At 30.6% G+C, this 14,716-nt stretch overlaps 2 protein-coding genes across 6 annotated transcripts; one reads left to right on the forward strand and one right to left on the reverse strand.

The window, feature by feature from the left end:
• The first annotated feature begins 98 nt into the window (after positions 1–98).
• LOC111295737 (uncharacterized) lies at positions 99–6,969 on the forward strand. Of its 3 annotated transcripts, XM_089743650.1 has the most exons (6): positions 105–434; positions 590–614; positions 1,786–2,240; positions 2,357–4,325; positions 4,504–4,710; positions 5,425–6,055. In XM_089743650.1, the coding sequence occupies exons 3-6, from the start codon at positions 1,882–1,884 to the stop codon at positions 5,743–5,745; spliced, it is 2,856 nt and encodes a 951-aa protein (XP_089599776.1). In that variant the 5' UTR covers positions 105–434; positions 590–614; positions 1,786–1,881; the 3' UTR covers positions 5,746–6,055. The 3 variants fall into 3 exon arrangements, with proteins under 3 accessions (XP_089599778.1, XP_089599776.1, XP_089599777.1); XM_089743652.1 differs by lacking the exon at positions 5,425–6,055 and adding an exon at positions 6,544–6,969 and having other exon boundaries at positions 99–614; XM_089743651.1 differs by lacking the exons at positions 105–434; positions 590–614 and adding an exon at positions 678–1,186.
• Positions 6,970–7,037: 68 nt separating this feature from the next.
• LOC111295740 (deaminated glutathione amidase, chloroplastic/cytosolic-like) lies at positions 7,038–11,228 on the reverse strand. Of its 3 annotated transcripts, none has more exons than XM_089743670.1 (9): positions 10,961–11,228; positions 9,659–9,788; positions 9,251–9,379; positions 9,057–9,115; positions 8,654–8,766; positions 8,483–8,575; positions 8,173–8,275; positions 7,900–7,982; positions 7,038–7,298 (listed from the first exon to the last, which is right to left on the reverse strand). In XM_089743670.1, exons 2-9 carry the CDS (start codon positions 9,769–9,771, stop codon positions 7,257–7,259), a joined length of 735 nt encoding a protein of 244 aa, XP_089599796.1. In that variant the 5' UTR covers positions 9,772–9,788; positions 10,961–11,228; the 3' UTR covers positions 7,038–7,256. The 3 variants fall into 3 exon arrangements, with proteins under 3 accessions (XP_089599796.1, XP_022745160.1, XP_022745161.1); XM_022889425.2 differs by having other exon boundaries at positions 9,659–9,795; positions 10,961–11,227; XM_022889426.2 differs by lacking the exon at positions 8,654–8,766 and having other exon boundaries at positions 9,264–9,379; positions 9,659–9,795; positions 10,961–11,227.
• Positions 11,229–14,716: the final 3,488 nt, after the last annotated feature.

Raw genomic sequence — 14,716 nt, forward strand, 5'->3', positions numbered from 1 at the left:
ATTTCCCTACACCCGGATCCACCCAATCAAACCTCCGCCGCTCCCAACTACGGAAGAAAATTCAAAAACATTCCCTCAACGACGAAAGTGCCCTCAACCTTTTCCCAAATTTCCCACTCACAGGAAAGAAACGCTCCCCTCTTCTCTTCTTTGCTATTGGCCGCCTTTCCTTCTCATCATTTCTCTTTCTCTCTCTAAAAATCTTAACGGCCGACGCTTTCCGTCACCGTTAAATCCAGAATTCCAATCGTTCTTTAACGTCGGCCATTAACGCCGTTGACTCCACTCTCTGTCTGTCCATAGCTTTCACTTTCTTCACTTTGTCTGGATAATTCTGTTTAAGTCCCTTAAAATTCGGGGAATTTTTTATTTTTTATTTTCGAATTTTGAAAATTTTGTACTTTCTTGGGAAACACAGTATCTCTCCTTTAATGGTGAGCAATGAAATGCAAAGATTTAATCTTTTCTTCTTTTGAAGTTTTCTAAGTAAAGATTAATTTTTTGCGTTAAATTCTTGATTTTATTTTCTGGGTTTTATTTTAAATTTTTTAATTTTTGGGTTTTCCTTAATTTTTTTGACCGTTTGAAGAGGGAAGCTGAGTTCGGAAATTTTGGTGAGTCTCTCTCTTTTTCTTTATCTTTTTATTTTTTCATACAGGTCTGTTTGGTTGCTGAGAAAGTTGAAGGACATGGAAAATAAAGTTTTCACGGATTGTTTTCTCATGCTCTGTTTTTCAAGTTCAAATCTTTTCTTCTGATTTTCTTATAAGTTAATTTCAATAGATCGATTTCAATTCTATTCTTTTATAGTACTTAGTATTTACCGAAGGTTTTTCATTTTTTCCCATAATTGTATTAATTTTTTATTTCATGAACAGTCTCGGATCCTTCTATTTTGTCAGAATTTTATCAAATTAATTTCATTTCTTTATTCTTTTTAAACGGGTTTTGGGAGGTTTTTAGGGAGTTGAAAATGGTGAGTCAGGGTAATTTGGTCCTTTTGATAACTCTACCTTTATGGGGTGGTAGATTAAAATAATTTAGATTCAATCCCAAGCCCTGCTCTGACGGATAATGTTTTGGTACATAATTTTATTTGTTTAATATAACAAAAAATCTTTTTGCAGGCAACTGAGGGGTGCAGAAATCATTAAAAAAATGAAGTTATATAATAAGTACATATGAGGTTTTTTCTTTTTTTTTTTCTTTTTATGGTTTTATTAATTTGCATGTAAACCTGGTTCTTGCATTTTGGTTTCTAAAACATTTGCTCTATTGCTAAAGTTGTCTTACTGTTTGCATGTTCTTCCTCTTTTTCTTTTTGAAACACTTTATTTTCCCCCTTTTTTCTTTTTCAGTGAATCTTGGTTACTAACTTTTGCTTTGTACCTTTGTTTTGGTATTTGGATTTGTATTTATTTTGCTGTCTTGCTTGGCTTTTCCAACTAAATGAATCATAAATTTTGAGTATTGTTTCCATGGTTTTAGCATTTTAATATTGTCAATGCATAACCAGGGCATATTTCTCTGTATCAGGTTCTTTTTCAAGATTGGAATCTCAATGTTGCATATGCTTTCTTTTTCTTGAATCTGAGATATTAATCTATTACTGTGAAATTGATGAGTTGTATGTACTTGTTTTCTTAACCAAGATCTATTTCTCTGGTATTTGCTTTTTAGATTGTCCCCATTGTCTCTAGTGATATTGATGATATTTGTATGTGTGTTGACATCCTTTTCCTCTTTTTTTTATTAACTTTTATGGTTTATGCGTTCTAACTCCAGGTTCTCTGAGGCCTCATTCTTTTATAAAAGCATTGGGATTCATTCCAGAAATTTTCATGAGCTTTAGCTAGCAGTTCTTGTTGATGATATATAGAGATGAAGAAACTGTTTTTCTTCAAATCTTCCTCTAACAGTGGTAATAGCAATGCTGTTCCTTCACCTTCAGCAGATAAGCAAGTTTACCGGGAAAGCACATTGGATGATGGGTTAGATGATCAACATGGTGACAAGGCTGAATTCAGTTTTCACAGTCCTAAACATTTGTTTGGAAAATCTCGAAAGCAAATATATGATAGCCCAAACTTTAGTAACACTTCATGTCTTCAAAGGAGTCGTTCTTTGTCATCGGCAGCATTTCTTGTTGATGGGCTAGGACAACAAAATTTTTCTTCCTCAAATGATCAAAATAGGTCTCCTAATATTACTCCACATCAGCAATATGATCACTCAGCTCGGTGAGGAATTTGATGTGCTTCTTCATTTATGGAGTATAAAAATTTATTGGTTATACCTCATTTTTTAATGCATAAATCTAAGGGCATAACACTCGTATTCTTGTGGTTTATTCTAGGCGGAGGGCTCTTACTCCTGAGAAGAAATCTAAGGCTAAACAATGTGAAGGGGCAGCAATTGGTTTCGAAAGGCCCCATTCTTCTGGTTCTTCAAGGATGCACCATGATTCATCTGGAAGCTCTTCCTCTTGCTCTAGCAATGTGTCAAGTAAAGTTATAGACCGCTATATTGATGGAGAACAGCAGCTGGAGATTAACAAGTCCAAGAACAGTTCAAAAAGATATAATCTTGGAAATGGTCGTGGGAGGCTTGCTCCACAAGTTCAATGTACAGCCCCTTCATCTCCAACAGATAGTGCCAAAGAGAAAAACAAGTCTCATTCATTTAGTGAAGCAAAAGGCACGCATCTTCATTTCTCATCTAGAGACTGGGTGGAAAATGGATTTGGGCATGAGTCACCAAGGATGATTGCAAAGAATGTGATTGAGAGGCTTTCGCAGATTCATGTTATCCCAAGATCAAGTTCAAAGGAATTTGACTGTCATATTCCAATCACAACAGAAGATGTTTATGGTGGATACTTAAATAAATGCCCTGATTCCAAATTGGATATGTTGGCCCAAAAAAGTTATGTAACAGATGAACCTTATGAAAATGTTATTAGGTATCGTGAGAATTTCTCAGGCTTGGAGGAGCCATATTGTTTCTTTGGGAGAAGCTGTGATGGTTTGAACTCTTCTGAAACAGAAGAGAATGTAGATGTGGAATTACAAAGAAGATCTAAAGAAGCTGAGGAGAGAGTCTTGCTTCTTTCTGAAGCTCTTGAGCAGGAAAAATTTCTTCATGACAATGGGTTCGATATTTCGTCACTCATTCAGACCATTAGGCACCTAACAGAAGAGAAAATAAACCTGGCACTTGAGGTTTCAGATCTTCTGCAGTCTAGAATTGCTGAGAGAGCTTGTGCTGCGGAAGAACTGAGAATGGCAAGGGCAGAATTGGAGTCACAGACAAAAAAATTAGAGAAGGAAAAGCATGAGATAGAGTTGGGATTGGAAAAGGAGTTAGATAGAAGGTCAAGTGATTGGTCGCTTAAGCTTGAGAAGTATCAGTTAGAAGAGCAAAGGCTTCGTGAACGAGTTAGAGAGCTAGCAGAGCAAAACGTTTCACTCCAGAGAGAGGTCGCTTCCTTCAATGAGAAGGAAACGGAAAACAGAAACATTATGATGTATTCAGCAGAACAACTTAAAGAGTTGACTAGAACGGTGGAAAGGTTGAATGATGAGCATCAAGACCTAAGGCAAAATCTCTCTCAATCAGAAGAGAAGTATAGAGCAGCAATAGGAGATCTAGATTGCATTAGAAGAAATTTTGGAGAGAAAGAGAAGGAGTGCAAAGAGTTGCAAAAGTCCATTACCAGATTATTGCGAACCTGCAGTGAGCAAAAGAAAACAATTGAAGGGTTGCGAGAAGGATATAATGAGGAGATAGAGAAGAAGCAGTCCATGGAAAAGAATGAAAAGCAGGTAAAAAAATTGCAAATGGAGCAAATGAGGTTGACTGGAGTGGAATTGGCATTAAGAAGGGAAGTGGAGTCTTTTAGACTCGAAGTTGATTCTCTTCGACATGATAATATTGATTTATCGAATCGCATAAAAGGTAATGGAAAAGACATCGGAGCTTTAACCTTCAAGCTAGACAAGGAATTGTGGAATCGTGTATGCTGTTTGCAGAATCAAGGACTCTCTATGCTTAATGAGTGCACCCACTTGTCTTCCAAGTTAATTGAGTTCATCAAAGGAAGAGCCAGTCAGCTTCAAGAAACTCAGCAAGGTCTAGATGGTCAATTTATTATTGAATCTGATATGAAAGTACTAGGCTTTAAACGTGGAATTGAAAGTCTTACAAGGAGTTTGCGGACAATATCCACTTTGCTGCATGAGAAATCCGGTTCAGTTGCCTCAAACTCTCACTCAGTATGCATGGATCCTGATGGGTCAACGAAACTCAACAATCAATCTTCAGAGGTAATTGCCAAAATATACAATTGAAGGCAGTATACGTTGAATAAATGGTTTTTCATTGCTGATTACTTTTTAAGTATGTTTATTCATTAAAATTTTTTTTTTCAAGTATAGGTTTATTGTTTTTCTTTTCAAGTTTATACTCACTGCTTTTGTTAACATTCACTTTACACTTTTCTAGGAGATTATAAGAGCTGAGCTTAAAGCAGAAACGTTGCTGACAAGTTTGTTGAGGGAAAAGCTATACTCAAAAGAGCTTGAAGTAGAACAGTTGCAAGCTGAGTTGGCAGCAGCTGTGAGAGGTAATGACATCCTTAGATGTGAAGCACAAATTGCAATGGACAACATTTCCTGCCTCACCCACAGATTGAAGGATCTTGAACTGCAGGTAACTTTTAATGTTTAAACATTATAGGTTTTTTCTGCATGTATGCATGAAATTCTTTCTTCTAATTTTGCAGGTGAATAGTAGGTATAAACAAGTAACTACCTACTGAAATAGGCTTCTTTCCATATCTGACATTTAGTTTCTTGCTTTTGACTTATTTGCATATTTGGAAATCCTGTAGTAGTTATAACTGAAAACAGCTAAGCTGGTAGCTTGAATATCTTCTAATGGAACTTACAATCACCAATCTTTATCACATACTGTGCTAGGAAAAGCAAATGATCATTGGGTATTGCGAATGTATGTGTTGGGTGGGGTAAGGGAGGCTGAGATATCGTGTATACATTTTTTTTATCCACTGTCCATTAGTGAAAATTGTTACAAAGAAGTAAAAAACAGAAACGAAGCATAAAAAAAAAAAAAAAACCAGCAGTTGGGAGAAATTACAGGTATCTATCAGGGAAATTGAAATATTTTAGTGTCAAGTTCAGGTATCTTAGAGTTTGATATGAGTGCGTCCCTGTAGTTGCTTGATGTTTGTGCCGCAGTCCAGTTTCTGTGTTTTTTATATTTTGAAGTTTGAACCAATATTTTATCTTATGTGTTCGCTATAATTATGGCATTAGCATTCACAAGAGGAGACCATTCTAAAAGCTCATAAAGCATTTCTTTCTAATTATTTTTATTTTTTTAAATACGGTTTAATTTGAACAGACACTTAAGAAAGACGAGAAAATAAGCTGCCATCAGAATGACTTACAAGAATCAATGAAGGAACTAACCATCTTGAGAGGGATCCTGCCTAAGGTTTCCCAAGAGAGAGATTTGATGTGGGAAGAGGTGAAGCATTATAGTGAGAAGAACATGCTTTTAAACTCGGAGGTTAATATATTAAAAAGGAAGATAGAAGCTCTGGATGAGGATATACTTTTAAAGGAAGGCCAAATTACTATCTTGAAAGACACCATAAGCAACAACAAAACTTTTGACCTTCTTGGCAGTCCTGATTCTACGCAAGAATTCCTGCTTAAATGATTGGCAGAGAGGCTGGTTTTGGTTTATAGGTGGATAATCACACTGTTCATAGTCTTATACTTTTGAATTTGTTTTCTAGAGGTTGCTTTTTTCTTTTTCTTTTCTTTTGTTCTTTTCTCTTTTTTGAAGTTTTGGGTGAGCAAGAGGTGAAAAAGGGACACACTTGATTATTTTGTTATAGATTAAAAGTCTTACCAATCGTATGTGGTTGGTTTTCATCTCACAAAACCAGAAGAAATTTATCACTCTGTGTAAATGCAAATGTAGATACAATTTCGATTCAGGCAAAAAAAAAAATTTGTTACTGTCAGTTTCCTAGTGTTTCAACATGAATATGGAACTATATACCATTGCAGACAAAAATTTATCAATGATTCAAAATAACATTGAAGATGAAAGCATTAATTATCAAAGCTGAAAAAAATGAAGGCATAATCTTGGGCCAACCGGACCCAAAAAAGGAAGGCTTCTCCAGCCTCCGTGCATTCAGACATAGATTGTGTTCATATTTCATCAATCAAAGAATTCTGTACAAGAGATTGATGCAATAAGGTCTTCCAGATTAAAGCTGGGATTTCATTTTCTTGATTACATTCTTGATGCCCTTTGTCTTATATGACAATTTGGCAAACACTGCTTTAATTGAATCCACTATAATTTGAGCATTGTCTGTGAATATATGAAATTTTAGTGGTAAAAAATTGTCTTGAGAAGCAATAGAACATAGTCATAGAGAAATATCCTCTTTTTAACTCTATGGCTCTAACCATGCCCAATCCTATTGAACTGATTCCACAGATTTGCCTCGAAATAATATTTGCTTTCACAGTTTTGTCATGGTCTTTCTTAATTTTACGTTCGTCGACAATCATCACAAGTTATCGAATGGAGGCAGCAACCAAGCAACCCACAGCGCCCATGGCTCGTCCAGCGCTGCTGCTACCTTTCCCAGCCTTGCTACTTTCCAGCACTGCTCTACTTTCCAAGACTGTTCTTGTTGTTTAATACTGAAGAAACAACTGATCAAAACTTTGATGTTCGTGCTTTCTGCCTTGAAAAGTTTCAAGATGGAGATAGTTTAGGGTTCTTTCCGGCTGCAAATTGTTTACCATAGATTTTGCATAGAGCCTGGTTTGGGTAGACTCAAAATTGTCCCATTTTTTTTTTAACAAAAGAGATTAAAGTCTAAAAAAAAAAAAAAAAATTGCACATTTAAACCACAAATCTGTTTAATGTTATCTCTTAATCCATTTGCAGTCTTTATCTTATAGATAAAAGTCATTCAAATCAGATTATAGGCAATTAAAAGACTTTTTTAAAGTTAGTCGAAATGAATGTATAATTAAGTTTACAAAGATTTGTTTAATTTATCAAAAACAAAAAAGACTCTCATTCTTCCTGAAACAACAAGGGATGGGCATCTTATTGTCACTTTACAGGGTATTAGAAATCAATGTGCTTACGGTTACATATGAATGAGAGTGGATGCAAAAGGTGGTCATCTTTGAAAATCATTCGGATGCAGGTCTCCAGAAGTCGAATGGTTTCCGATGCTGGAAAAAAAATTACAAAAGTCAATGGTTAATTATAATAGTATAATGCGGTTAAAAGGAATGAATTTTGTTTTTCTTTTTAAAGGAAAAAAAAAACCTACAATGTAATTTAGAATTGACACCACCCAGCATATCCTCTCTGACTGGCTTACCTACATGCATGCAATGTAGATGTAGATGCCAGCAAAACTTCCATTACATGCTTCTATATTTCTTACTGTGTTTACGACACAGACCATAATCCGCTCAGGGCACAACCCAGGCTAAGTAATTAAATAACAGGCACTATGTAACAACCATAAACTCATCCACGTATAGAAAAATCTACAGCTATCACTAAACATATTCTAAGCAAGCACCAACAAGGTCAATGCTGAAAATTTTCCTAGGGTTCAAGGCCTAGCCCTCAGAGTAGAATGCGCTGATTTGCTAGGTTGGTTTCAAGCATATGGAACTATTTGTAGATATCAGACCTACCAAAGCCTCAAGCTGGTATCTAAGTTTAAGGAGCCATCCCGCTGATTACAGCTAATATAGTCTAAATAGAGAACCAGCCATGGCGATATTTCTAAGAGCCTTAAAGGAATAGATAGGAATTTACCTTTGCAATTGGCATCTTTGCCCTCACTGAATCAATCAATGAGAAATCAATATCAGCTATGGTGATCCCAGTTGACAATCGATCTGAAAGAAAAAAAAAAAAAACAACTAATGTTGCTTAAATTGCCACCACATGCACTTAAGTAATGAAAAGGCAATTCAATTCATTACTAAATTAACATTAAACTTTTTGTTCCTGCAAGAAGAAGGGGACTGCTTGCTCCAATGAAATAACCACACTAATTTGACCACTGAAAGGGCAACTCCATCTAACCTGGTAATCGGCCAACAACTGTTCCCCATGGATCAATTATTAGTGTCTCGCCATAGCTTTCTCTTATCTCATTATGCTTTCCAGCTTGAGAAGAAGCTACGATCTAATAATGAAGTCTTCTTGTCATTCTCAGAAAGAAAGTAGCAAATGACAAAAAAGAATAAAAGATGGGCCATTAATAAACTAAATTTGTCCTTAAAACACTTTGGAACAACAAATATTTTGCCAATGGAGGAAACAATGATTTGTCACCAAAACCATGTATTGAGAGACAGGTTAAGTAAAAGTGAAGTGGAAATGGGTTCCATACATAGCACTGAGTCTCAATTGCACGAGCGCGAAGAAGAATCTCCCAATGTGCCTGACCAGTAACCCTTGTGAAAGCAGCAGGTACCAATATGACCTACAAACATAATCCATGGAACAATTTTCGTGACATTGAAAAACAACTACATTGGAAAGTGTAGAATTCCAATTCCACCTGTGCATCATGATGGAACCTTAACTGCTGGTAAAGTTCCGGGAATCTCAAATCATAGCAGACTGTCAAACCCAAACGTCCAATAGGACTGTCTACTGCAGCAATATCCATCCCTGAATTCATGCTAATTTAGATTGATTAAATATAGCGTGGGAAAGAACCTTCCCTTGCAAAAGTAAACAGCCTGTTTGACTCACAGGTCATACTCTCTTACCCGGAACATGCTATCATTATATTTTAAGCAAACTTATTAGCATACCCTTTTGAGGGATTTGCAAGATGTCACGAGACAAACCTATTGCAACACTTTTATACATTCATCAGAATTAAGGAGCCATAGCAAGAATATTAACAAATATGAGAAACAGGCCAACACTGCGAAACAAAATGAGAAGGAGTTCACCTGGTTCTGTAAAGCTGCTTTCTTTGTATACTGCTCCTCCAGGAACATCCACATCAAACCTTCCAATATAGGGGAAAAGTCATATCAATAAATTTATATAATAATAAACCAAGAGCAACAGATAACATGAGAGATATGTCCTATCACATTAAAGAAAGAAAACAGTATCTCATAGAAACTTATAAACATCGTACATGTGTATCTTACTGTATGTGCTTCTAATGTTCCCAGCATCATCAATTACAACATGTGTATTTCGCAAGTGTGCATCATCATGTCCTTTCTCTGGGAACCCTCCAAGGGACAACCAAATACCATATTCTCTGCATTCTTGACACCAAGTAAGCAAATCTCAAAAATTCAAAAAATGTTTATTACGTGCAGAACTGCAGATGGTCGATATACAACACTGTCAAAGTCTTACAAAGAAATTAAAGTGGAAAGGGATTCTACTGACAACAATGATTCTTTTCTTTTCTCTCTAGAAGCAATAACATTATGAAAAGACAATCATTAAGCAATGAAAATTGCTAAACATTGCATAAAATGAGGCACATGTGATCAAAAAACCAAGAGAAAATAAGAGCAATCAAAATTACTACCTTGCTAAAGAGCAATATTTTTGCATAATCGGTCCATCTAAAGGTTCTGCAATCAAAAGACTATCTCCGGACAAGCCACCCACGTAGGAGAAGTTTTCAGGAAAGCAAAGCATTTTTGCCCCAGCTGAAACTGCTTCCTTCATAATTAACCAAAAGATCCAGAAAACTATTCAGAACAATATATATATATCAAAAGACCAAAACCTTAAATGTTACAATAAAGCAAATGCAATTATTTAAAAGTAAATTCACATTTTGATAAAATTGAATAAATTAATATTAATTTTATTTTTTTAACTTTTTGATAAGGGATAATACCTTATTTAGTCCTTGAATTATTGTAATTTTTCTAATGTGATATCTAAACTAAAAAAAATTTCTAACCAAGTACCTAAACTTTAATTTTGTGGATTAAGTTGCCTCAACCCCTTAACATTGTTAGAATAATGCTGATATGGTACTTAAATGCTGAAGTGGATGACACGTGACATTTTTAAAGAATAAAAAATAATAAAAAAAGTTTTTCCTAAAAATCATATTTTTTAATTTTTTTTATTTTTTAAAAATGACATGTAACAACCACATCTAGATCACGTGTCATCTACGTCAGCATTTAAATACCAAATCAGTGTCATTTTAATGTTGTTAAGGGTTGGATAACTGAATACACGAAAATGTAATTTAGGTACCAAATTAGAATTTTTTTTTATTTAGGTACCACATTAGAAAAAGTATAAAAGTTCAGGGGCCAAATGAGGTATTATCCCTTCTATTAATACCCGGAAAAATTCAGCCAAATATATATCAAAACACCAAAGCCTGGGGCTCTATTGACTACTATTTCCATTTTTGCTTCCTTAAATGTGACTATAAGGCATATGAAATTATTAAAAAAATAAATTCATATTTTGATAAAAATGAATAGATTAATACTGAAAATTCATTTTTAAATTTTAATTCATTAAAAGTATTGCTTGCTACTTTATCTAAATTTATTATTTAGGTTTTGATTCCGAAAGCAAAATTAAATATAACAAAATAACAACCAAACTAAGCCTTAAAAATCCATATTTTCTTAAAATGATCAAATAAATAAAAAGAACACCAAATTAAACAGTAATTCCTGGCTTTACTATTCATAAAAAAAGTCAGATTTTTTATTAATTTCTCGAATTCAAATCCGTTTAGAAAAAAAAAAAAAAAAGCTTTGACCATTGAAGAAAATCGTGAAATTAGCACAAATTTAATTCAAAATTTTCAAATTAAATTATATACTTAAAAAAATGAAGGACTTGACTTTACTTTGACGAGGCGAGAACAAGTGGAGAAATTGGCGTCGATGTCGTCGAAGGAGGTCATCTGAGCAGCGGCGACTCGGACTGAGTTGGATGCGGCCATGGTTGACTCGGCGCGTGACCGTATCGTCGAGGAGTTGGTGTAAGAGTTGACGTGGCTTGATCTACTTGGACGATTAAGAGCAGCGGCGTCGAGAGTGAAGAGAGACAACAATTTAGCAAAATTTTTGTAAATCCACCGAACTTAAAAACGCCAACAGTTGTATCTCTATTTTTTTTTTTCCTTTTTTTGTCAAAATTTACCTAATAAAGTTAATACGACGATGTTTTTTTTTAAAAAATTTTAATTTTTTTATATCTATTTGGTTAAAGGTATAAAAAGTGTTGAACTATAATTAAACATTTTATTTAAAGTTTTTTTTATTACGATCAATCAATTTTTTAATATTTATTTATATTTAATTAAGTTTTTTGTTTGGATGAAAAAATTAATATCATTAATTTTTTAATTAAAATAAAATATCATATGATATTAATAAATTAAATGAAAATTTATCACATTACACAATAAGTATATATAAATTTAAATAAAATATAATTTTTTTTCTTTTTCTTCCCTATTTGCTTTTTCACTTTTTTTAAAATCCCTTTAAAAATTTAATTGATTATAGTTCGAGAATTATTTTATTTAATTTTTTTATGTCATTAAATTTTTAACAATTAAAGATTAAATTGAGTTGAAATAAAAAAATTAAAAACTTAATTGATTGCAATAAAATATTAAATACTTAAATAATTATTGAATTGTAATTTAAAGGCATTTTTAACTTATTTTATTTTAAAAATTAATATTTATTTATTAATAAAATGACATCATTTGATTCATTGATAGTATATAAAATTTATATACTAATAGTTCATCAAATATAAATTTTTACTTATTATATTTATATTTGATGTACCATCAATATATAAATTTTATACATTATTAGTGATTTTGATTATGTCACCTTATAATAAGGTGAATCAGACAATACAATATCATTAATGAGTAAATTTTAAAAAATATATTAATTTTTGTATATATATTTTAAATGTTAAAATTTGTTCATTAATAATATGGTATCATTTGATTTATTGACGGTATATAAAATTTATATATTAGCAACGTATCAAACATAAACTCTTACTTTTTTTTGTTTATATTTTATGTATTATTAATGTATAAATTTTATATACTGTCAATAAATTAGACGATACCACCTTATTAATAATTAAATCAGATAAATAATCTCATTAATAAATATGATTTTTTTTAAAATATTAATTTTTTGTACAACTATTTTAAGTCTTTTATATTTACTTGTTTATAAAGTGACATCATTTGATTTATTATAGTTAATAGAATCTATACACTAATAATATATTAAATATAAGTTATTTCTTATTTATTTTATATAAAAAATAAAAATAATATTTAGAGAATAAAATTAGAGAATTTTCATATAATAAAATATAAAGTTCTACTTTTACATAAAATTATTATATTTAAATGTGTATTAGATTTTATTTTTTCTTTAATACATTATTTATTAATTTTCTATTTTATTTTTTACTAATTTTTTTAAAGTAAAAGTATTAATTTAAATTTAACTTGTAGAATATAAATTTTTTAAAAGGTTTTTGTCGGTTTAATCTTGAAAATTTAAAACAAAAATGATTGTACGTATTGTCTAAAAACAAAGGCGGATGTTCTTGTTACGGTGAGGTGTTCATGACACCCTCAAAAATTAAAAAATTTAAAGGCTTACTTTTCCCTAAACATCCTAAAGTTTTTCTTTGCACAACTCAAAAAAATTTTTTAAACACTTTAAAATGATTTAGTTACGTTTTTTAAGAATGATGTATTTGATAATATTAACAATAATAAAATTATATTTTTATTTCAAGATATGAGAATTAATTATGGATAATTATAATAATATATTAATATATTATTTTAATTTTAATTTATAAATTTTTATATATTATAAAGGGACATTATAAAAAAATTATAAACTGACACTGCTCAAAAAAAGTAAAAAAAGTGAACCTAAAATAATAATTAAAAAAAAAAAACTCATGGCACACTTGAATTTGTAGTATTTTGATTTAACGATAAATGTAGTAATTTTTTGGTTAGAGAGTTATTTCAAAATTTTTTGTAAAAAAATAAAAATCTTGCATTAATAAAGGACAAACAATGTCAAACAAACATGCAAATCTCAAATAACATGAATCCTTACTTTTGTTTTTGTTAGATGATAACTCCATTTTGACAATTGACTATTATTGTCTCGTTTATGAAAGGTTTACATTTAAATGAAACCCATATACTATATAATTTTTGTTAGTTTGATATTTAAAATATTTAAATTTTTATTTCATCAAATATTTTATATTTTAAATTAATATATTAATCAACTTACTAATGTGATATGGATAACCAATAACATATAACACGTGATAAAAATTATCTCATCATTAATCACCATATTTGCATAAATATGAAAAATAAAAATAATTTTTTTATTTTTTATTTTTTACTTTAAAGAAGTTTTAAATGCACCCCAGTTTTTGCTTTATACAATCTTACTTTTTTTGTTTTTCAAACTTTTTATAAGTAAAATTATTTAAATATTTTTTTTGCAAGTTTTTGGATATTTATTATTTATAAAAAATCATAACGTTTCTCGTAAATTTATTTTTGAAAAATTAAAACATTTCTTGAAAATGTATTTATAAGATTTCGTAACAAAATTTACGAAAAAAGTATAAAAAAAGAAATTTTATTAAAATTATTTACATATAAGTGTAGTAAAAATGTTATTATTAAAAATAATAAATTTTAAAATTAATAAAAATTTACTTTCACTACTTTAATTTTAGAGGTACACAACATTTTTGAATATAATAATTATATGCTGGTTCGGATTTTTTATGACATTTCAAAGAGTATAAAAAATAGAAAAAAATCTCCATTGTCATATCCTGTGCCTCGTACAAATTTGAGAATAAGAAAGGTGTTGAAAGAATTGGAATTAATTCAAAACTAAAGATTTTTTTTACCATCAATAAAAAAAAAAAATAATATTACTAAATATTATATAATTTTGTTAAAATTTAATATATTAATGTAAAAAATCTATCATGCTAAGTAGATAAATAATATTTCTCATAAAATTCGGTTTAATTAAAGTTATTATAAAATTTTAATAATTAATACAAAAAATATTTATTTAAAAATAATAAATTTTAAATTTATGAAAAATTATCTTTATTATTTTATCTTTAATTTAATTAGACTCTCAAAAATATTTTTTTAATGATAATTTTTTATTATATTTATTTACAAATAATTTTAATAAAAATCATTTTTTTGTAATTTTTTGTAAAAAGATGTTATGGATTTTTCAAAAACTATAATGACTTCTGTCGAGAAATGTTATCATTTTTCAAAAATTTATTTATGAAAAATGTTATGATTAATCGAAAGTGCATTTTTCAAAGTTATAAAATTTATAAAAAATTGTATCCTAGTAATTTGATTTAAAAAATTAGAAAATATATTAAAAAAAACACACACAGTGGTGCAAATAGAATTTCCCTTTATTTATTCTTTTATCTTCGTTTTTCCTTCTTTTCATTTCTCTCCCTCACATATACCCATCATCATCCACCTTAAGCAATCCCTTACTTAGCAGAGTATATCCAACTCGTTACT

The sequence above is a fragment of the Durio zibethinus genome, chromosome 14 (assembly GCF_047325235.1).
Source record: "Durio zibethinus cultivar Kanyao isolate XHJ-2024 chromosome 14, ASM4732523v1, whole genome shotgun sequence".
In the NCBI taxonomy this organism is placed as follows: Eukaryota; Viridiplantae; Streptophyta; class Magnoliopsida; order Malvales; family Malvaceae; genus Durio; species Durio zibethinus.

Bases quoted from the DNA above. Each gene is read 5' to 3' on its own strand.
- LOC111295737 (XM_089743650.1), top strand. From the start codon at position 1,882: ATGAAGAAACTGTTTTTCTTCAAATCTTCCTCTAACAGTGGTAATAGC. The intron at 4,326-4,503 runs GTAATTGCCAAA...ACACTTTTCTAG, and splicing joins TCAACAATCAATCTTCAGAG to GAGATTATAAGAGCTGAGCT. The intron at 4,711-5,424 runs GTAACTTTTAAT...TAATTTGAACAG, and splicing joins TGAAGGATCTTGAACTGCAG to ACACTTAAGAAAGACGAGAA.
- LOC111295740 (XM_022889425.2), bottom strand. From the start codon at position 11,056: ATGGCCGCATCCAACTCAGTCCGAGTCGCCGCTGCTCAGATGACCTCC. The intron at 8,276-8,482 runs GTATGGAACCCA...CTTCATTATTAG, and splicing joins CAATTGAGACTCAGTGCTAT to ATCGTAGCTTCTTCTCAAGC. The intron at 7,299-7,899 runs GTAAATTCCTAT...TTTTTTTTCCAG, and splicing joins CAAAGATGCCAATTGCAAAG to CATCGGAAACCATTCGACTT.